Source organism: Diceros bicornis, chromosome 18 (assembly GCF_020826845.1).
Source record: "Diceros bicornis minor isolate mBicDic1 chromosome 18, mDicBic1.mat.cur, whole genome shotgun sequence".
Classification (NCBI taxonomy): Eukaryota; Metazoa; Chordata; class Mammalia; order Perissodactyla; family Rhinocerotidae; genus Diceros; species Diceros bicornis.
The window spans coordinates 60,593,222-60,616,609 of record NC_080757.1 but is presented as its reverse complement, the minus strand read 5'-3'; the positions used below and the strand labels follow the sequence as shown (position 1 = coordinate 60,616,609).

General features: G+C 62.1%; 1 protein-coding gene across 4 annotated transcripts in view; it reads left to right on the top strand.

Annotated features, from left to right (window-relative positions):
- AATK (apoptosis associated tyrosine kinase) overlaps window positions 1-23,388 on the top strand; it is a 40,064-nt gene that overhangs the window by 6,218 nt on the left and 10,458 nt on the right. Inside the window, exons 2-4 of one of the 4 annotated variants that reach the window (XM_058561842.1) lie at window positions 17,182-17,315; window positions 20,376-20,529; window positions 23,071-23,150. In XM_058561842.1, coding sequence (XP_058417825.1) covers window positions 17,182-17,315; window positions 20,376-20,529; window positions 23,071-23,150 — 368 coding nt within the window. Of the gene's footprint in view, window positions 1-17,181; window positions 17,316-18,811; window positions 19,676-19,819; window positions 20,530-23,070; window positions 23,151-23,388 lie in introns of those variants that run through there. The other 3 variants (XM_058561843.1, XM_058561845.1, XM_058561841.1) reach the window with 3 other exon arrangements.

Below are 23,388 nucleotides of genomic sequence, written 5' to 3'. Positions count from 1 at the left end.
GGCAGCCCTGACTAGCTGGTCTCTGGCTGGCCGGGGAGACAACCTGCTTGTCCAGGTGGGCCCAACGAGGGACAGGGGAGCCTGGGTCCCAGACCTGGCTCTGCCGAGGTCACCTCCTACACTGAGGCCAGCGTGGGAGATGGGTAGCAGGATGGTGCGTCTTGGGCGTTCCTCACAGGGGGTCTGGCTCTGGGGAGGGTCCCGCAGGGCTTCACACTCTGCTCCCGCCAACTTGAAATTCTTGATGATTTTGAATAAGGGGCCCTGCATATTCTGCAGCTTGTCCTGCTTGGGGCTACCTGTCCAGCCTCAGGGCCCAGCTGGGACGGCACCGGGCAGACGGTCACTCGGTCACTCGTAGGAGGATGCGGTGGTTCCTGTCTGCGTTTGCTGCCTGGAGCCGTGGAGCCGCCTGTGGTCCTTGCGGGTGGTAGGGCTCCGAGTGTTGTGAGGCCCACTCAGGATTTGCTCGCACCCCCCTGGAAAAAAGGATCTGACTTTCCACTGGATGCAGCACACGAGGAGAAACGTGTCTGGCTGCTCCTACTCAGCCTCACGCCTGAGTTTCGCCTGTGTGCCTGTGTGTCGGGGAAGCCCGCGCTCTCTGCTGAATATTCCGCCAGGCGGCACGGCACGGCAGGTTCCTCTGCTGTGCTGTGGACGGACGTTCCCTTCTGCCCAGCCTGGGATCCTCCGCATAGAGCAGCCCTGAGCATCCTGGTGCGGTCACCCCCTCTCTGTCTGTCTGTCTCTTCTCTCTCTAACAGCTTTATTGGGGTATAATTCACATACCATACGATTCATCCGTTTAAAGTGTATCCTTCAGTGTTTTTACTATATTCTCAGACTAGTGCAACCATCACCACAGTCGGTTTTAGCACCCTCTTGTCCCCTGAGTAGAAAGGCATATGCACCCACAGTCACTCCCCTCCCCCTGCCCTGCCCCCACTCCTCCACTTTCTGTCCCTAGATGGTCCCCTCGTCTGGACATTTCACATCAGCGAATCGTGCCCCTGGGGTCTTCCGTCTCTCTCCACGCGCTCCTGTTGTGGGCACACCAGGAGCGGGCCTGGGTCTTGGGGCAGCTGTAGTGGGTGCCCTGGGCTGTGACATTCAAAACCCCGGTCCCCAGCGCTTGGCATTGTCCCTCTTTGCATTTCAGCTGTCCTGGGAGCACGACGTCTGCTGGCCTTTCCCCACTGCCTGACATGGTTGAGCGCCTTTCCGGGGGCCTGTAGGCCATTCGGAGTCCTCCTGTGAATGCCCTTTGAGCCTCTCCTTTGTTGGTTTGTGAGTGGTGCTTACACATTCTGGAACCTGGCCCTCGGGCAGACGTGTGTCGTGGCTTGAGTTGTCACTTCTTAGTGGTCGTGTGCACCTGCCGCCGTGTGGCTGCAGGATGTGCTGGCGCCGATGGTGGATAGTGCGCGTCTTTCCCGGGCTCAGTGGCATCACGCTGGTAGCTTGAGATGGTTCACGGTGGGAGACTTTGCACCGCAGGAGCCAGCCAACCCTAAACATCGAGACGGCCCCAGTCTCTTTCCTTTTTCCAGAGAGCCGGTTGTTAAGCATTTACCAGCACACCAAGGGTGTAGGCCGTCTTGTTTATCCCAGGAAGCTGCCTGAAATCTTTTTGGCATGAAGCAGGCATCCCTGAGAGGCAGTTTCTGGCCTCTGGGGATAAATGACCAGAGGAATGATCCTGCTCAGACCCCTGGACTGGCACTCGGACCTCTTGGGGCCACTGGGCCTTGGAGCAAGTTGTCCTGGGCCCTCGATGGGGCCTGTCCCGGGTGGGCAGGCTCTTTCTGCCAGACCCATGGGCACATTCCTGCCCACACTGAGGCTGCGCCTGGCCTGGGCACTGCACCGCTGCCCCGCTTCCCCGGGTGGCCTCACTCCAATCCCCACCCGCTCTGGGGTCTGGGCAGAAACTCGGAGGCTGGGATGGCAGGAAGTTCTGGGTTTGGGCTGCCCACCTGCCCGTCCTTAACAGCTGGGGCTGGAGTGGGAGCCGGCACGTCGGATTCTGTTCTATTTTTCCTTCTGGTGACGGGCAGCCCTGCAAGTCCTGTGTGAAACTGTGGTCAACGTGCGTTCCGAGACCCTTCCCGGGTCCGGCTGGGCCCCTGTGGGTTTGCCCTTGGGCAAGTCTGAGCGTTGGTGCAGAGTAGACAGTGTGTGCTGGTCAGAGGGGCTGCCCCAGGAACGGAGAGACAGGGACTGCAGCCCCCATGTCACCTGTTCTCATCCAGACCCCCACCAAGCTGCCCCTGCTGTCCTTAGGGAGCTTCTCAGCCACTGGGGACAGGGGACCGGAGGCATCCTGGAAGCCCGCCCTGCCCCAGGATTGGCCTTGGGAGTGGGCCACAGGGTGCCAGGGAAAGTGTCGAGGAGCCTCTGTTGTTGGTGATGACCAGGCCTGGGCTTTCTCACGTGTCAGTAGAAAGGACGTGACTCGTCGGAGCGGAGGTTGGAGAACCTCCTTCTGTCCCTGTGTTCGTGTCCAGCGCTGGCCAGGCAGGAACTTGGGAGACGCCCGGTGGGAACGGATGCTCGTCCTGGCACAGGGGGCATGGGGCTGGGTGCCCACCCGCCAAACTGCTAGTGTGTGTGTGAGAAGTGAGAGTGTGTGCACATGAGTGGGTGTAAAGGTGTGCATGACTGCTGGGAGTGAGAGTAGATGTGTAAATGTGTGGGTGTGCAAGTACAGTGCACATATCTGGGCATGTGAGTGCATATGCATGTGTTCAAGTGCAGGTGTGAGGATGGAGGAATGTGTGTGTGAGTGTGTGAGCACACGTGTACACGTGGGAGTGTATGCGTACGTGCTTGTGTGAGAGCATACGTGTGTGCATCTTTGTGTGTGCGTTTGAGCGCAAGTGTATGAGGGCGTGGGTGTGGGTGTGTCCCTCCTCCATTCCCCAGGGGAAGCCCCTCACTCCTCTGCCCTGGGGGGTAGAGCCTGAGGGGGATGTTTTAGTTCCTGACCCATGTTGACGGCAGGAGGGGGTGACACCAGCCACGCTGACTGCCCAGCGCCCTCCGCTGACCTGTGGTCCCGGGTTGGGAAAGAACCCTCCTGTGGGAGTAGCTGCCGTGACCCATGCTGCCTCAGTGGGCCCTCTCTGCCCGGGGGGAGTGTGTGTGTGTGGGTGCCTTTGAGCCGTTTGTCCACGTGTCCTGTGGCCTTTGCCGGGTCTGGGGCTGTCGCTAGGTTATACCTTAGCTGGCAGAATGGCTGCCGCCTCTTCTTGGCTCTTGGACACTCATGCTCCCCTCTCTAGTGGAGACAGCACCTTTGGACTCACACCCACCCGTCTGCCCTTAGGGGGCGAGACTGTCCCGGTTACCTTCTCTCCCCACCCTGGTCCCTCCCAGCGCCGGCCCGGCCCTGCACACCCCCAGCGCCCATCCTCCATGAGGCCGATGGTGCCCACACCTGTCTGGGCACGTTAGGGGACTGGGACTTGGGGGGTGAAGAGGTTTGGAAGGTTCTAGGGTGGGGTCAGCAGGGCACAGTCTCCACTCTCAGATGCCTCTCAGCCCCTCTCACCTGCTGGTAGATGGAGCCTGGCCAGCTGCGGGAGTGGGGTCTGGCAGCCTCCCTGCCCAGAGCTGGGTTCTGATGTGGGGAGGGTAGGCCTCGGTTTCCCTGCTGTGACCAGGGCCAGAGGAGAGCCTGGGCAGTGGGTCAGCTGGGACTGGGGACGGCCCGTGACCGCCTCTGACGCAGTGCCAGCTCTCGGGGTGGGGGCCATCTGCAGATGCGGCCTTAGTCCTGGGAGGCCGAAGGGGGAGGCAGATGTGCTGGGGCCCTGGGGCCAGGAGGCCAGTGTGTGGACCTGCACTCCAGCCGCCGCTCCCACCCCAGCCCCTGGAAGCCTTGCTCATGGTCAACTTAGGGCTTGGATTTCAGTCACCAGGCCTGTCCTTTCATTTCTCCACCTGACCCCAGAGATCTGGGGGGAGAAGTGAGAGGAGACAGGTGGGCTGGGCCTGGGTCCTGCTCTGGAGGCGCTCAGCCGCGCCACACAGGTGCTGAGACTGGGCTTCTCTTTCTCCACCCGGCAGGGGCTGCCGTGTCCCCGCTTGGGAATTCTGTTCCTCTATGAAGAAACTTCCATGCCTGGCCCCTTGGGCAAACCTTTGCCCGGAAACCCTGCCCCACAGGCTCCACGAGAGCTGGATCTGCCCTCCAGATGCTCGTGGGGATGTGGGGCGCCTGCCCTGCTTGCACCCTCCTCCCCAGAAACCCCTTGAATCCTGCTGCTTGCTTCAGCTGGGGGCCAGGAGGTGGGGGTTTCAGGGCCAGATGATGGGCCCCTCAGGGCTCCCCCTGGGGACCTTGGCCTCTGATACCCTGGCCACTCAGACTATCACCCTTAGTGCTGTTCGCTCGCCTCGCCCTCTTAACTCAGCAAAACGCCCGCCTGGGTTGCACAGTTCCTTCCTGCATGAAATCCTGTTTGCATCACCAGGCGGGCGCAGGGGGCAGGGGACTGGTGCCAGGATGTCCTCAGATGCCTGACCAAGGCCCCGCCCCAGGCCTGGTGGTGACCCCTGAGCATGAGCCCCTGTGGGCTGTTCCGGCCCCGGGTAGGGCGACTGGGGCACCTCATGTAAAGGCTGGTGCACCAGAAATACTGAGGTGTACTGCCCTCTCTCCCGGATCTCAGGGCTCACGGACTGGGCTGGCTTGGGGGGCCCCCTTCAACGTGCTGGCCGCTCCCACTGGAACCACAGGCTGGTGCCATGGGCTTCGGTGCCAAGGGAGCAGCTCCCGGGGCTGGGAGGGAAGGCAGCGGCCTTCGAGGCCAGCCCTGGACCAGGTGCATTACAAGGTGGGGAAGCATGGGGTGGGTGTCGGGGTGCCCAGAGCAGTGGAGTTGGCAGTTTTAGCTGTGCTTGCAGGGGACAACCAGTGCATGTGGAGTGGCTGGGGCGGTGCTGACCCCATAGGGGCGTTCAGAGCAGCTCAGCCTTGGGAGGGATCTGAGAGCTCCTCTCCTGCAAGGGGGCAGGGTGGGCAAGTCGGGGCCAGGACAGGGTGCTGGGCCCTGGTGGTTGGTGGGCATGGGGTGCATATGCAGGGTGGACGCACAGACAGGATCCTGGCCTCTGTGTTGTCCTGACTAGCAAGAACAGGGGTCTTGGAGGAAAGAGCACCCAGTGAATTTCAGGGGCGGGATGGGGGTGTGGTAGAGAGCTGGTCGGGCGGGAGCATGTTGCCCACGCCTGGCCCTCGTGGTGATGGGGCGTCCTGGGGCCACAGTTGGGGTTCCCCAGGACTGTCGTCTGCTGTGGACGCGACCCCTGTTCCAAGAGGGTTTAGGCAGCTCCCTGAGGGGGTGGGTGAGGAGCAAGGCTACGGGCACCTGGTGGCAGAGTGGAGCGGGGCTCTGGGGAGAGAGCAGTGAGCCAGCCAGGGGAACGTTGGGGGCACGGGGGGCCGGGCAGGGCTGGCCCACCCTCGACCCGGCCTCGACGGCTGTCAGACTGCTCACTTAAGAAATCTTTCTAAGTGAGGTGAAATTCAGATAACGTAAATTAAGCATTACAAAATGAACAATGTAGGGGCATTTAGGGCATTCACTGCATTGTGCAACCACCACCTCTATCTAGTCCCAGAACATTCTCATCACCCCAAAAAAATGCACTGTGCCGCCAGCAGTCACTCCCCATCCCCCTCATCCCTGGCAACCACCCACCTGCTCTCTGCTCTGTGGATTTGCCAGTTCTGGATACTCCTTATCAATGGGATCACGGGGTGTTGCATCAAGGAGCCATCAGACTTTCTCACGGTTTCTGCACATCCTCACCAACACTTATTTTCCATTTTTAAAAATCATGGCCATCCTAGTGGGTCAGATTGCTCTTATTCTTCAGAGTAGCCGCGGGCCAGACAGCAGGGTGTGGGCCCTCCAAGTAGACTGGGGAAACTGAGGCACTGGGCGCTGAGGCTGGAGGGGCTGACAGGCCTGCCCTCCCTCCCTTGAAATGGTTCCTGAGTGCCAGGGGTCTCAGGCCCCCAGGGGTGTTGGGACTGGGCCAGGCCAAGGGGACAGTGAGGGTGGCAGCACAGGGGGGAATGGCCAGCAGGTGGGCAGGTAGGGGTCAGTGTGGCGGGCTCAGGGTGCATTGGTGGGTGGTGCTTTTGGAAGATGGCTCCTGTCTGGGTGAGGGATGTCCCAGAAGCCACAGACCCCCAAGGAGGCTGGGCAGGGTCGGCTGTGCGGTGGAGGTTGGTGACCTGGGCGGGGCTGGACGTGAGGAGGGGCAAGAGGAATGTAGGGGCAGCTGGGGTCTGCCACTTGGGGAGGGGGTGGGCAGGAGTCTGGGGACCACATGTCTGGTTTGGTGTGATATGCTCAAGAACACCCAAGGCCAGGGCTGGGGCCGGGTGGCCGTCGGGGTCTGGCACCCCCGAGGAAGTTCTGGGCACCGGGGTAGGAGTCAGGATGGGAGTGGAGGGGATGGAGGCCGAGCCTGGGCCAGCTTAGGGGTGGGGGAGGGGGGTCCAGCCCAGGACAGCAAGGGGGCTGCTGAGAAGGTGGAGGGTGTGGCGGGGCCGCCCCTGGACCCAGAACTCAGCTCAGTCCGCTGTCCTTTCTGCATTCTGGCAATGAGATGTGGCCAAAACTCAAGTCCCTCAGAGTGGGTCCAGCGACCTCAGGACAGAACTGGAATTGCCACCTCTTCTCTTCCCTGGTTAAGGCCATCTCCTCCTTCCATCTCTGTGTCCCCATCGCTTCCTTAGGGAGACCTTGCTGACCTCCGGCCAGGTGGCTCCCCTGGGTGGGGTTTGAGTGTGGGATGGGGGTGGACAGAGACCCCACAGAGACCCCAGGACCCCATTACGCCAGGATGGGATCTGGGCTTTATTCTGTGTGCAGCGAGGCCGTAGGGGTCTTTAAAGATGGGCGTGACGGGATTAAGTGTGGGTGATAATTAAATGAAATTTTACACGTCTGATTCTAGACGGAGTGCATGCTTATTGTTGAAAATATGAAAAATGCAGACAACTAGAAATAGTGAAACCACCCAAGACAACCGCTGCTCACATCTTGAGATGTTTTCTTCTAGATTTTTTTTGACATAGTTGTGATCGGGATTTATAAACAATTCTACATCCTGCCTCTTGTTTTCAACTTTATCGAAGTATGATTGAAATAGACTAAACTGTGCATGTTTAAAGGCTTTTAAACTAAAAAAACTCAAACTGAAAACCTGAAAACTAAAGTTTGCCTGTTCGTGTTTTGGGGTCTTCAAGTATTTTCTTACATTTTGCTGATGTGCGTCCTCTGTGGTAATGACCACCAGTCCTTTGACATATTTTCTGTAAATCTGTTTTCTTGGTTTGTTGTTTGCCTTTAATTTGGGGCTTTTATTGAACATACATTTTTATGTGGCCAAATCCATTGATATTTTGTGATTCCTTCCATTGCTTTTACCTTCAAAATCCTTCTCCATCAAGAAACTTGCTCATTACCTGTTTTCCTCTAAGATGCTCTCGTTGCCCTTACAGACATCAGCCCTGAAGTCCAGGCACCGTGTCACCTGTGTTCTGCGCTGGCTTTTCCATGTGGCCAGGCCTGGTTCTGGGCTGTTCATTCAGGCTCCTGGCCTGTGGGTCTGGCTTGGCTGCGGTGCCCTGTGGTTTTAATTACTGTAGTTCTTTGACGTGTTAATAGCCACGTTAATAGCTCTGCTCTTTTTTTAGCTTCTTTTGCCTGTTTAGAGCCTCGTCCGTTGTAGGGTCACGGGACTTATTGGCAGGTGGCTCGGGGGGGAGTTGTAGTGACCCAGGTCATATGATGGCCCCTCCATGGACACCACTCACCTGACCCTCACCCCTACCCATTGGCGGAAACAAGTCACTTTCCCTTTACAAGAAGCCCAGCCTGGCGCCTGGTTCTATCCTGAGCCACGCCCTGCCCTTCTCCAGCCCAGCTCCCCATCATCACAGCCCCCCGGAAACGCTGGCCCCCAGAGACCTCCCTGGGAGATAGGACCAAGGCTGGAGGCGTGATTCACACTCACTGCAACGCCTGGGCAGAGAGCGCCCACACTAGGGAGTCATCCAGTGGAATCGTTCTTGGGGCTGAAGTCCACCCCCTTTGGGGAGCACAGGACCCTGTGTCACCCCCCATGTCACCTGCAGGGCCAAGCCCTCCAAAACAGGAGCCCCTTGAAGAAGGGCCCTGAGGCCTCCAGGAATCCTCCATTCCCCCAGGGGTGGGCCGTGGGAGGCCCTGCCTTCTGCTGGGTGTCCCTTCAAGGGGCACCTGGGTCTGGCCCTGCAGCCCCCCACCCCAGCCTAAACCTCATCACTCCTCTCCCCCTTCCACATCCATCCTCTGAGGGCAGTGGCCTTGGCCATGGGTGGATGTGGCTCAGGCCTGCCCCTGACGTTGGACCCCACCTCTGCCTCCTGCTTACCTGCTGCCCCAGCAGGATCACGCCTGGGCCTGGAGAAGCTTCTGAAGACGGCTTGTCACACAGCGGGCATTTATTGTCCCAGAGCCAGCACCTGACAGGTTTTCCAGGGGGCTGTGGGATGTCCAGGAGGCAAGGAGGGGCTGGGGACATGGGACTTTAGCCCTGGGGGTCTGGCAGGAGGGTCCCCAGGCCCACCTATCTCCCCTGGGGGCGGCAGAGAAGGTGTGGGAGGAGGGACCCTGGAAGGGTGTGTTGAACTTGAAAACAAATCACAAAACGAAGGGAGAGGGGGAGGGAAGAGGGGAGGGGGTGCCATCGGTGGGCCTAGTGTCCCTGCCCGGGAGACAGTGCTGGCTACATGGCGAGGGTGACTGCGGCTGCATGGGGAATGTGTAACCCCCTTACACAGCCTGCTGTCAGCCCCCAACACGTGCCTGGATGAGTCGCATGCGGTGGGGGCAGAGAAGGGAGGGTCCAGGGGAAAGCCAGGTGGTGGGGCGGAGATTTGACCTGCGAGGCCCTGGGCAGGGGGGTGTCTCTGAGACCCCGTTTGCTCATCTAAACCAGAAAGGGGCCCCTCCCTGCAGGGAAAGCGCTCATGGGAGACCCTCATACACAGCAGGAGCCCAATAAGCGGGAGTTACTGTTTCTAAACGTGCAGTTTTCCAGAATGCTGTGCCTCCTTTGGAAATGACACGGCTGTGCCAGGTGCAGCATCAGGCCAGCAGGCTAGTGCGGAGGGTGGGCCCCAATCGTCCTGATAGGGAGAGGGCAGGAGCAGCTGGAGGACAATCGCCTGCTGGGTCTGGAGGGAGTTTGTTGTCTGTCTCGCTCTGTGTTGCTTCTGCAGTGGAGAGAATTGTTTTCTTTCTTTTTTCTTTTTTTACTAAAGAAGATTCGCCCTGAGCTAACATCCATGCCAGTCTTCCTCTATTTTTTAGTATGTGGGCCACCAGCACAGCATGGCTGGTAACAGAGCAGTGTAGGTCCACGCCCAGGAGCTGAACCCCGGCTGCCAAAGTGGAGTGCACTGAACTTAACCACTAGGCCACCAGGGCTCTTTAAATCTAATTGGCAAAACAGGGTCCACTGCCCTAAGTCGTTCCCGCCGGAGAGGGCCCACAGCAGCAGGACCTGGGACAGGAACGGCAGAATGCGGGGCGGGTCTGGCCCGCAGAGTGAGTCCGCTGACAGCTGCTGCTGCGCCTTGGGAGCTGACGGCTCAGGGTGGCAGGCGGGTCAGTGGTCCGAGGCAGAGGTGGCTGGTTAGCCGGCTTTCGTAGCGGTTGCCACCCCCTGGGGTGTTGCTGAGTTTGGGGTGGCTGCAGGCCAGGCTGGCAGGGCACACAGTGGCTGCTCCGCGCATTAGCTCTTGTTGTTTTGAACGGGTGCGTTTATTTCACCAACACATTGACTTTTACAGCTTGTGTTTCACACGAGGGAGCTGGACTCCGCAGTCCCTTCCTGTGTGAATGCATCTGATTAAAGCAGAAGCCTTAGTAACAGGGAATGAGAGCACCCCTTGGGCCAGGAATGCGTCCCAGCCCAGCCTGCCTGGCACTGTAGATGCTAGATGAGGTCTGGCCATTGCTCTCAGGGAGGCCCTGTGGAGTTTTCCTCCAGCTCCCCCACCCTGGCTGCGGTCCCTCAAGGGGTCTGGGCCCAGGGTTCAACCTGTGCTCTCAGCCGCCCTGCCCTGCTGCTCCCTGCAGGGTCACCACTGTGTTCCCAGTGTCCTGGCTCCTTGCCCACAGTTCTGCCCACGGAGTGGGCTATGGGGCAACGGGGAGGGCAGGGAGGGATCTGGGGTGAGAGACCGTGCACTTTAAGCCCTAGGTTCCTGTCTGTGGCTTCCTTGTCTCGGCCCTTTTGTTTGGGGGAAGACGGGCAGGCTGTGAGCTTGCAGGGCGACCCTGGCTGTGCTCCTGCTCCGGCCTCAGGCGCAACCTCAGGGTGAGCCCTGTGTCGTGGAGGGGTGCACACAGATACCTGCAGCCACTTGGCAGGAACCTAGCCTGAGGGGCTGAGCAGGGTGTAGGGCGGCGCCAGAGATCTGAGATGCCACCCACCACCCTCCTGGTGATGGTCATCCCGGCCACCTGCCGCTGCCCAAGGCGGCTCAGATGGAGGAATCTTGCAGAGTGCCTCCCAGGGGTTGGCTGCAGGGTGTCGGGGAGGCCCAGAGCCTCTGCGGACTGAGGAGTGAGCAGACCCCAGAGACCCTGGAAGGCAGGGCCCAAAGTTCAGAAAGAGGGAGGCATGAACTGGAGTGGAAGCCTTGCCCACCCCACAGGCCACACCCCAGGAGTGCCCCACCCTGCTTGGTGCGGGCTGACTTGGGCTGGGACACAGAAGGCAGGGGGTCTGCACAGCCCAAGGGCAGACCTGGACCAGGCCTGGAGGGGGTGGAATCCAACCCTGAGAGAACTTTCCAGCATCAGAGCAGTCTTGATGGCCTGCGCTGCCCTCAGTGAGCCCTCCCCCAATCCCAGCTGGACCAAGTCAGGTGACCCGCTTGAGGTCACATGGCCCCCGACTGGGGAAGTGGGGCCTGAAGGGGTTCTGAGGACCCCAGGGTGCTGCACAGGCTTCTGTGGGACCTGGATGCCTGCTGGAGTTTATGTTTCCTGAGTGGGAGGTGGGCAGGTTTTGGAAGCAGGGGCTCACTGAATGGGGAACAGCCAAGGGCTCGGGCTGTGGTGCCACCTTCGGCCTCTCCCAGGTCACTCGCCAAATCATCTCGGTCGTCTGGGTCGTCAGGTGGGTCTGAGGGTTATTGTTATAACCTAGGGCCTGCTTGGGGGAGCAGGGATGGGGCAGGCGATGAGTGGCTGCCCCCATGGCCTCGTTGGGTACCAGCCCGTGCCCCTGTTCCTCATCCCCTGGCCTGCGCTCAGACAGCAGCAGGCCCCTGTGTGGGGGCATCTGGAGGGGCTGCGTGTGGGGAGTCTCTGTGCTGGTGGGCCTGAGCTTGCAGAGGCTCCGACGGGGGGAGTGAGGTGGCCAGGTGGCACAGCTGTAGGCAGGTGGCCCCACAGGGGATTTGTCCCCACGCACTGCTATGGGCACACGCCGGTGGGAGGGTGTGCCATGGGGCCCTGGGGCTGGGTCACTCCACAGGGCCTGTTGCAGGGTTCAGGCCTCAAGCTCAGAGAGGACTGGCCTCTGCCCCCCTGCCCGGGGCTGGACTGAAATGGGCGGGGGGACAGGGTCTTGTGGTAGGGGGTCTGTGTCAGGCCCAGCTGATGTCTCCGGGTGGTGTCCCTCTATTGCGTGCTCAATGTGGAGGGAAGCTAAGGCTCAGGGTGCCATAGCCGGTGAGTGGCAGGGCTTCCAGTCCAGGGAGGCCCTGATGCACCGACCACTGTCCCACCTGTCCCCTCCCAGGCTGGCCTGGAGCTGCCCCAGCCTATCCTGGGGAGGGTGAGCAGGTGGCTTCTCCCTACCACTGCCAGGAGCCCCCTGATACCGGCGCAAGGTCCTGGGGACCCTGGCGCACGGCCGCTGCTTGCTGAGGGTGTGCAGGCAGACCAGGCGCCCGTCTCCTGTGGGGAGGATCCTGAAACAAGCAGAGAGAGGGCAGGACCACAGGGCCAGGTCCCACAGTAGCCAAGTGCCCCCAGAGTGTGAGGGAGGCAGGGAGGCTTCTAGGTGGTTGGAGGGGGAGGGTCGGGGCTTCGTCTGCTTTGCAGGCTCTCCTCCCCCCTGACCCTGGCATCTCCCCTGCCGGAACTGCACATGGCGGGGATGGTCAGGGCCCTGGTAGCCCAGCCTATAGCCCCTGACCACAAGCCGACCCGGGAGCTGCTGCCCCTTCCCAGGGCCCTCCGAGGCAGTGTCTGTTCCTCTGCAGCCACTGTGGGTGCTCCTGGGGGTCTGGCCTTCCTTTCAGTGTCCAGGAGCAGGGCATGGGGCCTTGGTGACAGTGCTGCAGAGGTGGGCCCTGGAGCCAGCGGGTGGACAGAAACGCCCATGGAGGCCTGGGGTCCCTGAGTGCCCAGCCTGTGGGGCAGCACCATGGGGAGCCTTCCTGCCACACAGGGTGTTAGCCGAGGCTGTGTGCCAGGATGCTGGATGGTCCTCAGGGAAGGAACCTCAAGCTTGGACCCCTGAGCTGCATGTGCCGCCTCTGAGTGAGCCACCACCCTGACACTGCTCCTTTACCCCACAAGCAGGGCAGCTGTTCCCCACATCAAGGGGCTGACCTTGGCCACCCACAGAGGGAGCCTCGTGCCTGGCACTTGCCCTGCAGCCCCCAGACCCAGGCCCCAGTCCTGGAGCCCCTCATGCTCACAGCTAGGGTGGTGATGTGTACGCTAGGCTTCACACCTGTGCCCAGGGCTGGCCTCCCCTCGCTCTGCTCACCTGCCTGAGTCCTCAGGAAGGCTCTCCCTTCTGAACTTCAAGACCCTTGGACATAAAACGGCCAGAGTGTGCCACCTGGTGGGGAATGAGGACCACACCAGCCAATGTGTCCACTGCCAGCCGTCCAGGGGACGCTGTGGTCACAACTAAAGTGGGCTTTGCAGGAGCCAGGACCCCTAGCTGGCCTGCCTGCCTGCGGGCCCAGTGTCATCACTGTCTCCCAGGGCCAAGGGCAGTGGGAGGCGTGTGAGGTTCGGCGTCTGGTTGGAAGTGGGCCTTCAGGACTGGGGCTCACTTCGGACCGAGTAGGAGTCGTGCTGAGATGGGCGGCCCCTCGAGGCAAGGGGCTCAGCATCAGGGAGAAAGCTGGACGCTCCCTGGTGAGGGTTGAACGGCATGAGGTTTGTTTACACAGGCATTTCAAGGAGCTTCTGAAACAAACAACAAAGCCATCTGCAACTTTGTCCCCTGGGAGCCAGTTTCTGGGACTAGTGATGTCGAGTCAGTGCTGCTGGGACTGTTCTGCTGTAAGTGGCCTGGTAGGCTGGGGGATGGTTTCAGGGGTCCCTGTTCTCAGGCCCCCTCAGTGGACAGAGCAAGGAAGGGTGTGTGTGCAAATACTCGAGTGCAGACACACCGTCCACACCTGTCTCTGTCCACCCGTGGCTGTGCAGGTGTTTTACCACCTGGGGTCCCACTGATGCCCACCTGACACAGGACACCTTGGGGGTCCTTCTGCCCCGTCCACATCTGTAACTTCTTTTCCAGGAGGAGCTGGCCCCTGTTACAGCAGTAGATGGGCTTATTTGCTCTGAGGAACTAAATCCCCCACCTGCTGCCCTGGGCCCCCACGGCCCCCAGCGTCACCCCTGGGGGGCGCGCCGTCCTCCCGCTGTCCTCCCGCCTTCCGCTCTCCTCACTTGGTCAACATGTGCCTACTGGTGTTTCCCAGCCCTTGGGGGTGCCCCGGGTGTCACTATGGCCCTTGAACCAAGAGCGTCCCTGGGCCGTCACACCACTGGCTGAGGTTGTCACATCACCAGAATGAAATGAGGTGCTGGCCCCTCTCGCTCTCTGGGAAGAGGGGACACCAATGGGTGGGACAGGCAGGCGGACCCCACAGGCCTCCCTGACCATTAATGGGAGCCGATCCCCAGGGAGCGTTTGGTGGGTCCTGGGGGCAGCAAGCAGGGAGTCAGGAGCAGCTGAGGAGCCGGCCAGATCCAGACCGCCCCCCACCAGCCCCGTCAGTGTTTGTAACGTCCCTGAGCCTCAGTTTTCTTAGCTGTAAAGTGGTCATGACGATTCCTACTGAGCGGGCTCATCGAGGGGACTGGAAGAGAGGATATGTGTGTGCACGTGTGCTCCCGTGTGGGCAGGTGCATGTGTGCGTGCTGTGTTGGTACAACAGGCATCTCGGTGCCCCAGGGCCCTAGCCCAGCCCTGGGCACCCAGGGTCAGACCCTGCTCTGTCTTAGGAGCTCAACAGGGTCCAGGCAGCAGGTGCCTGACCCCAAGGGCACAGAGAAGGGCTCCGGGGGTCCAGAGCCGGGAAGTACCCCCAGCTGAGGGCATCGGGTGCTCCCTCCTGGGTGAGGTCGGGGTGCAGGACTTGAGCGACTGAAGCTGAGGCATGAGCAGTGGGTGGGCAGGCCTCCCTGCACGGCTCAGGGGTCTGGGTTTGCCTCCCTGAGTGCAGGTGGCTGTGTTGGGGCTCTGCAGGCTATGCTGGAGGGTACGCAGCTGAGGGGCTGTCTGCGGAGGGATGGCCCTGGCTCACTGGTGACCGAGAGCATCTCCTAACTTCCCTGGGCCTCTGCATCCTCATCTGCAGGTGGGTCTGTAGGTGAAGCTCTGGGTGGGGGCTGCTCTGGTCTCTACTGTGCCAGGCACTGGTGGGGGCTCCAGAAACTGACATGTTTTATAGATTTGAAAGTTCAAGTCCACAGCCTGTCTCTGAGCCACTTGATGGCCCGTCTCCCCACCCCTGCAGATCCATCTTCAGGGACATGGGCATTGGGTGACGGAGGAGGCCCACTCAGTGCCCCATCTGCCACCATCCTTTGCTGCTGAGTCCAGCACATCACGCTCTGTGGCCAGGGCCTGCTGTGGGTCAGGGGGGGACTCACAGGAGGGCCACACCCCAGGACTAGCACTGTCAAAGAGGTTGAAGGCAGAGGTTGAGGGTGGAGGCTGAAGGTAGAGGCTGAGAATAGAGGCTGAGAGTGGAGGCTGAAGGTAGAGGTTGGAGGTAGAGGCTGAGTGGAGGCTGAGCCCCCTGAGGTAGTCCTGCCGACAGCAGCCTGTGCAGCCCTGAGAAGCAGGTGGGTGGTGAGCTATGGTGCCTGCTGCCTTCTTCAAGGCCCCGGTGGGCCAGGAGACCTTCCCAGGCCCCATGACTAGCCCGGAGCAGGAGGTGCAGGAGTGCTTGTGTGGGTGGAGGTGGTGGGAGGGGAGTGCTGAGCACCCAGTGGGTCGCCATGGTAATGGTGCATCCTCGAGGGCATTCACTGCTTCCCAGGGGTGCTAGGAGCCAGGGCCATGCAGTGCCCTGCGAGTACACGCCTGGGCGAGCGCCTGTGTGCCGTGTGCTGTTAGGGTGTGAGAGCTCAGTGCAGGGATTACACGGCAGGTGCGTTCACATAGCACACTTGACACTTTGCCTGTGGAGGCCCCTGTGAGGGTATCTGCTCGCAGCCCGTGGGATTGGGGGACACAGCCTGCGGCCACCCCGCGCACAAGTTTCTTCCAGGTACAGGCTGAGCTGGTTTCCCTGCTGAGGTGACCCTGCCCTCCTGGACCCCAGCCCTGCCTGGCTCTCATTCCACGGGCCTCTTTTCCTTGTGTGGGGGTGTGGGGAATGGGCTCCGAGACCTGAGCAGGAGTCCAGGCTGCGCTCACCGTCTTTCCAGGCCCTCGGGCTCACACCGCCTCCAGGTAGCCCTGCCAGATGCACCTTTAGCCAGCAGCCCTGGCTTCCCATGCAGGCGGGCGCAGAAGGCTGGGAGCAGAAGCACATCAGTCAGAGATCATCTGTGCTGCCTCGGGCAGGCTCCTCACCCTCACTGAGCCTCTGTTTTCTCCTGTTTAGTGGGGAAGGCATGACAGCCGTCTCAGGGGCCAGTTTGGCGCTTCTGAGACCTGCTCTGACCTGAACTGAGGGCCCTGCGATGGCAGGTGCTGGTCAGTGACGGGGTCTGAAGGGATCAACTTTTGGGAGCTGAGGGGTCGGGTGCTCAGTGGGCAGAGGAGTTGGGGGCAGGCAGAAAACCTCCAGGGGCCGGATGGAGGATGGACAGACAGAATGTCCTCAGGGAAGGGGTGTGTGCTGGAGCCCGTGTGGCAGGGCAGGAGGGGCAGGGCAGAGGTGGAGCTGCCAGCCCTGTGTACCCCTCCTCTGGGAGGGGACAGCACATCCAGGGCGTGCTGTCCTGTGGGCATCAGATGGGCCAAGTGTCCCTGAAGCCGTGGCTCCACTGGGGAGTGGGGGCATCTCGGAGCCCTATTTGAGGGCCATCCTTATGTGTTGGGGGGCCATGTCGTGCTGTCCTGGGCACCTCAGTTTCCCCATCTGGTGAGGGTTAGCCATGAGGGGCCTCACGTGGACCAGGTGCTGCAGAAGGGGGGTCCCCGCTGTCCCCAGGACAGAAGCAGCACCGGGGGCCCTGGGTGGTCGGTTCAGCAAAAGGGCAACTTGGAAATGCCAGGTCCAGCTGATGCAGAGCCACCTTTTTGGGGACAGTGGGGTCCCCAAGCCTCAAAGACCAGACTGGCTGTATATCTCATGGCCCTGAGCCCCAGCTGCCCTGAGCCTGGCATGTGGCCAGCGGCCAGCAGCCAGCTCTGCAGTCTCCCTGACTTAGTGGGGTCCGAGTCACCTCCCAGCCCCCTTGAGGGTCTCAGCCTTTACCCAGGCCATCCCCATTGCTCTGGCAATGATGACAGCCCCTGGGGCAGGCTCCAGGGGCGTGATGTGGGGTGAGCAAAGTCTGAGAGACGTGGAGGGGGTCCCCACAGCCCCAAGACCCTGACCTCACAGAGGGGTGTCCGTGAACCCCCAGAATTGGGAACTGGGCACGCTCCGGCCACTTTGCCAACCCCATGTCCATCGGGTGAGCCTAGAGCGGCACCCGGTGGCCAGCCTCGGGACTGCAGGCTCTGGCCACTGCAGCCACCCCAAGTGTCCACTTGCCCTGGGCTGGGCGGCTGTGCCACGGCATTTGGGGTCTCCGAGCAAGGGTCAGGGTGCTGAGGCTCAGACCGTGGCAAGTCAGGGTGGGCTGGGGAGCCCGGGGCAGGGGTGGGGGTCTGGCTGACCCCTGAGTGAACCTGGCGGACCGGGTGCAGCCCTGTAACTGCTCTCTCCCTCTGCAGACGGTGCCCCGCTCAGCGAGCTCTCCTGGTCGTCCTCGCTGGCTGTGGTGGCAGTGTCCTTCTCTGGGCTCTTCACTGTCATTGCCCTCATGCTCGCCTGCCTGTGCTGTAAGAAGGGCGGCATCGGGTTCAAGGTGAGGGCTGGGGGCCCATGGGGGCTGTGGAAGGGCTCCCGAGGGCTGGGCCCTCTTGTGTCCACTCAGCACTGAGCTTCCCTGTCTCCTGGGGACCATAGAGACTGTGGCCCGGACCCCACAGCCTGCTCTGGGGGCTGCCGACAGCAGAGGCCCGGGGCTCTCAGGGACTCCAGTCCACTGCGTCCCCCATTTTGGGTCACGCTGTCATATCCCAGCTCGGAGTCAGGCCTCTGTGTGCTGGGCGCAGGTTGGGCACTCCAGGATGGTGATGATGGGCCTTTCAGAGGGGCTCCTGGGCTGGCGTGGGAGGGGGCTCGCCTGCCCAGAGGCCCCTGAGTTCCTCTCGGAGAAGGAGCCGCTCTGTGCCCAGGGGGTCCTCGGATCCCTGCTCATTGGAGTCAGCAAAGGGAAACCCTAGCCTCTCACACGTGCTTCCCTAGCACCAAAACCACCTCACAGCTGGCATCACCTGGCTTTGGGCGTCTTCTGCCCCTTGAAGAGAGGATTGCGCGTGTGGGTGCAAGCCATCAGGGTGGCTGTGGACAGCAGCCTGATCACTGCTCCGTATGGAGCGTCAGTGAACCTTTGGCCCAGCTTTCAGGAAGGCCGCTCGCCCTCCACAGGGCCAAGTTCCCTGTGGCCGTCCTGGGCTGGGTTCTAGGGCTGAGGTCTCCCCTTCCTAAGGATGGTGGCTGAGGGGCATCCGTTGGGGTATTTTTCCCCCATCCTGCCAACCCCACGGCTACCCCCTACGTCCAACTGCAACTCTGGGCCGGGGGGGACACGGACCAGGCAGAAAAGCTGGGAGCTGAGAACCACAACCAGAGCACTCCCCTAGCCCGCGTGGACCCAGTTCCTGCCGACTTAGCAAATAGCGGGCTAGCCTGTGGTGATTCACCCGCCAACGTGGGCCAGCCCTGCCCCTGGGCTGGAGGTCAGATTCCTGGGCTTGGCGGGGTCGAGGGGGGAGGGGCCGTCCTGTGGTCACGCACAGCACCCGCCCATCTCCGCCCGTCTCCGCCCATCTCCGTAGTAACCGCACCCCAGCCATGTTGCCCCCGTTTTAGAGAAACAGTGCCCTCCCCTCTTTCCCTCTGGTCTGTCACATCACAGAGGGACCAGGGGAGCTGGCATCTGCCCGCTGAGGACAGTGAACTTGGCACTGCCTGTATAGAGCCCACATTTGACTGCCTGGCCATCTTTCCAGACCCTCTGAGGGGGCCGGGCCAGGCAACACTGGCATTTTCCTGGAGGATTCTGGGGCTAGAGCTGCAAGGTCGTGGGGGGCAGGGGTGGGGACAGGGACCCAGGGGTGGGACTTTCGGGCCATTGTATAAGTCAGCCCCTCCTCAGAGCGCTGTGAGAACAAGGCCCCAAACCAGGGCCAGCCACGGCCCCTCCTACCCGTGCCCTCGCCTCCTGGGGAACATGGTGCTGGGAACATTCCAGCACCAGTGTGCCTCGTGGGAGGGCCTGCCTGCACAGTGGGCTCCTGCCTGGGCTCTAGGGACTAGTGCTGGGCTCCCCTGCTGGAGCTGGGCTGGGGGAAGGGGCTGGGCAGCGATGCTCACACTGTCCTACTTGATTGCCCGCTGTGCTGGCAGAATCTGGTGGGCCTCCAGGTGGCACCGTCAGGTAACAGGCCCTGATGGCTGGGACGGGCGTCTGTGCCATCTGCAGGGCCGCAGCTGGGCTTACAGGGCTTAGGGGGTGGTTCTGACAGTCCCAGGGCCCCAGGGTGGTCTTGCGGCCCTGGAGAGGAAGAGTTGCTGCAGGCACCGGAGGCTCTGTCCTCTCTGGGCACAGAGAGGGACTGGCCTGTGGGGACCTGCATGGGGCTTCCACCTCCCTCTTGCAGCTGAGCAAATTGAGGCCTGGAACAGGAGCGTCCCCAGGTCACACAGCGCCTGGCGAGGAACCTAGGCCTCCCGGTTCCCAGTCCAGCACCGGTCCACATGGGCACGAGCCTGAGGGGGCAGCTGGGCTCCAGCTCCTTGGAAGTCCCTTGAGCCATCTGGTCTCGGTTTCCACACCTGGGCAGTGGCGTTGTGAGGTCAGACAGCAAGTGAGGCTCAGAGCGCTGGCAGTCCTCTCACTGGTGTCTTGTCAGGCAGTCGTCTTACATCAAGCCCAGGACTCCAGAGACTTTGGCTCTTGGCTCAGGAATGTGCTTGGGCCCTGGGGGAGGGGGTCTTTCCCAGACACACAGGTGTGGCAGCCGAATTTCAAAATAGCAGCCCAGCCAGGTGGGGCCCAGTCCCGGGCTGCGCAGGGCCAGGCTCTTAAGGAGCCCTGGGAGTGGCTGCCGGGCCGCCTGGGGTCAAGGTCCAAGGGCGGCCTGCTGGCAGATGGCTGTGGTAGGTGGCAGGGTGTCCGGCCTGGGGGTAAAGATGGGGGGTGGGCTCCCTGCTCGCACTCAGGAATGTTCCTTGTCCAGGAGGGCAGGGCACTTAGTTGCTTGTCCTTTGGGGCGGGGGGGGGGGTGGGGGGGGTGATGGAGCCCCTGTCTCTGCTCCCCAGCCCTGACCCTGAGGCAACTGCCCCATGGCGGGCGGGACCACTGGCAGGGCCGGCTGCTGGGAGGTGGGGGCTGGTGGAGAGGCGTTGGGGGCTGACTCTGGATGGGCAGGGGCAGCTGGCCTTGGCCTCTTGGTCTCCTGCCTCCAGCCCCACCCCACCCCCTGCCAATGTGGGGCCAGCGCTACCTACTCCCACCTGAGCCTGGTACAAGTGGGTGGGGGTGGGCTGAGGCCGGCAAGGCGCTGCTGCCCTGGGGCTCATGGCCCCACCCATGAGGCCCTGCCTTTGGGAGGAAAATGCCCCCCCAACAAAACAAATGCAGGCCTTTCTGGGGCAGCTGGGGTCCCTGGCAGGGGAGGGGGCTAGGAGTGGGGTCTGTCTCTGCCCTGAGGAGCGAAGAGATGGGTGGAGAGGGTCAAGCCCCCCACCCTGCTGCAGGAGAGGTGGGAGCTCCACCCACACCTGCCCCCTCGCCGCCCTCCCTCTGCCCCTCCCCGTCTTGGGAGCCCTGGAGCTCACAGCCTGTCGCCTGCCCAGGAGTTTGAGAATGCTGAGGGGGAAGAGTACGCCGCCGACTTCTCGGCGCAGGGCTCCCCGGCGGCGGCGGCGGCCGCTCAGAACGGGCCCGACGTGTACGTCCTGCCGCTCACCGAGGTCTCCCTCCCCATGGCCAAGCAGCCAGGGCGCTCAGGTGAGTGAACCCCCAGGAGGCCCAGGTGGTGGGCATAGGGTGTGGCTCACGGGTCAGCGGCCAGTGCTCCTGGGGAGGGGGTGGCAAGGGGATGGTGTGTGCCCCCTTCTGCTGGGACCTGGGGCGCCCTTTGCCTGCCACCTCACCCACCCTGGGGCTGCTGTGCAAAGGGGTGGAGACGGGCACTTGGGGCAGGAGTTGCTCCCTCTGGTCCTGGGATGGGCCACCTGTGTGCTGGGAGGAGGGCTTCTCTGCTGTTGACTCCTCGGTGCTGGCTGGCCACACAGGGACATGGGCTCCATTGTGCCAGGTGGGCAGCACCGACCCACTCCGGGAGGAGGCCTCTTTGAGGCTCCCTCTGTGGGCAGGGCTGTGAATGGGCCTTTCACTCAGGCCCCGGGGTGGGGCAGAAGGGGGCCCGGTCCCACCCAGCGCATGCAGGTACAGGCAGAGGCCTCTTCCTGGGCTTCCTTGCCGTGTCTCCCACTCACCCCCAGCCAGGGTCGCTCCACCAGGCTAACCACCCACACGCGAAGATGTGAGGCCTGAGCTTGAGAGGTCACAGGTCAATGACTGAGCTGGGCTTTGTGCCCACGTCTGCCTGATGTGGCGCTGTTCTGTCTGGAGCCTGGGATAGCCGGGCCTCAGGCACGTCTCTGTCCTCCGTGGCAGTCTGATCTCAGGTCTCCTCCCTGGAGCTCCCAGGCAAGGCCTATGCCCACCCCCAGCTCCTCCAGGAGCACTGAGGGACAAGTGTCAGGCCCTGTGGGGGCTCTGTGGACACCAGGCCTGTTACTGCAGTGATGAGCAGGCCACCCCACCTGCTTCTGCTCTGGGCTTTGCCAGCCCTAACCATGATGCTGTCCACCCCAGATCTCAGCCTTCCTCATGGGCTGGGGGCTTCCGAGGCACTGGTCTCAGCCCCCAGAGCAGACCTAGGGGGCCACTGGTTGCCAGTCCCAGGGCTTAGGGCTCCATGTGTGTCCCCCACACACACCCCACACACCAGCAACTCCTGAAGGAGACAGGAGTTCAGGAATTAGGCAGGAATCAGGGCCTGGGGCTCAAAGGCATGCCCACATTTGTTGACTGGCCCAAAGAAACACCCCATAAACCCCTGAAGGTGGGCTCTTTGCTGCAGGAGGTCCCTTGACCTTCCTGGATGACTGTGAGGGTCTCTGAGCCTGTGCTGACACTGCTGGACACTGGGAGCTGGTGGGGAGCCAGGGGACACTACCCCCTGGGCTTGGACCTGTCACTCCCTGGGCAGTGTATGCCTGGGACCCCACAGAATCTTTGAGACCCAGCTTCTCCCATCCTTGGGGGACTGTTCCTGTGGATGACGGGGAACAGGGACCCAGGAAAGGACAGCGATTGCTTGTGCTCTTTATTTGTGCAGCTCTGGTCTCAGTTTTCTGGGGGGTACCGGGCTTCTGGGGAGGGGGCGAGATTTCAGGTGATGCTGGGAGGGCAGCCCACCTGGAGGTCGAGGGTTAAAAACTTGGACAGCAGGTCCCAGGCCTTGAGACTGCCAAGGGGGACAGCACAGCCAGGCCCAGTCTCTGGGCTCCCCTGTGGGTGCTGCCCCTCTGGTGGACCCCAGTGCCCTGGCCCGCCTTGCCTCCTGCAGCTGAGAGGGGAACTTTCCCGTTGGCTGGCAGTGGGTATGCTCCCATCTCATCACTGCCCAGGTGTCACTGGCAGGACCGTGTGGAGCCTGCTCAGGGAGACCCCAGGCTGAAGAGCTCGGAGGCATCAGTCTGGGGCTCTGGGGGAGGAGCCCTGGGACACAGAGCCTAATGGGACCCCCACCCTCAATTCTGCTCAGCATCAAGGTCAATATCCCCTGAAGTCTCCGGTCCCTGGGGGCAGCCCCTCACCCCTGGGCTCTCCCGGCAGCCAGGCTCAGGCCCTGTCCCCTGAGCCCTCCAGGCACTTGGCGTGGGAGCAGAATTTAGGGAATCCTTCGGGGCACAGGCAGGGCGTGAGTGGGCTCAGCAGTCCTGGCCTTCCTCTGGGGCCCTCACTGACCCTTCCTGCTGACCTCACCCAGCCCGGCCTGCAAGAGAATGGGCCCAGTGTGTTCCGTACGGGGCTGTGCCAAGCAGCCCCCAACAAAGGAGCCTTTAGCGTGCCTGGCGCTGGAATGCCAGCCTGCAGCAGGGGTGAGGGACAGGCTGCTCCAGTGCCCTCCTCCCCATGGCCTCAGCCCCACCTCACTGCCTGCCAGGCATCGCCTTTGGACCAGTCCCGGCTCCAGGCCTTGCTGTCTCCTGCCTGGCTTATCCCTGTAGCTGGGGCACAGCCTTCCCAGACCCACCCAGAAAGATGCCCGGATGTGGCCTGCAGGTCCACAGTTTTCCGGGGCAGCAGACGCCTTGCTCCTGATGGCAGCCTCCAGGTGTGGCCCCGGCTTTGGGGGGCTCAGGGCAGCTCCTCAGAACAGACTATGCAGGCAGCCCCTCGAGGGGCTAGGTGAGGGGAGATGGGGGCAGTGGTGGAGGCTGAGCTGGGGTCTCTGAGCCCCCCGCCCTGTTACAGTGCAGCTGCTCAAGTCCACAGACCTGGGCCGGCACAGCCTCCTGTACCTGGAGGAGATTGGCCACGGCTGGTTTGGGAAGGTGAGTTGCCAACCTGGGGGTGGGCTGGCACCATGGGCCCCTCTCCAGGCCCCACCTTGCTGGGCCCCTCTCTGGGGAGCTCAGTGTCTGCAGCCCTTTCTCTGCAGGTCCTGGAATTGGATGCTGGGAGGTATCTCTGATTGGGCTGGGGGCACAGGGGATGGGGAGCAGCATCTTGATCGTGGCTCCTCTCCTCCCCAGGCAGGGCAACTAGGTCCCTCTTCCTCCCTGCAGACCC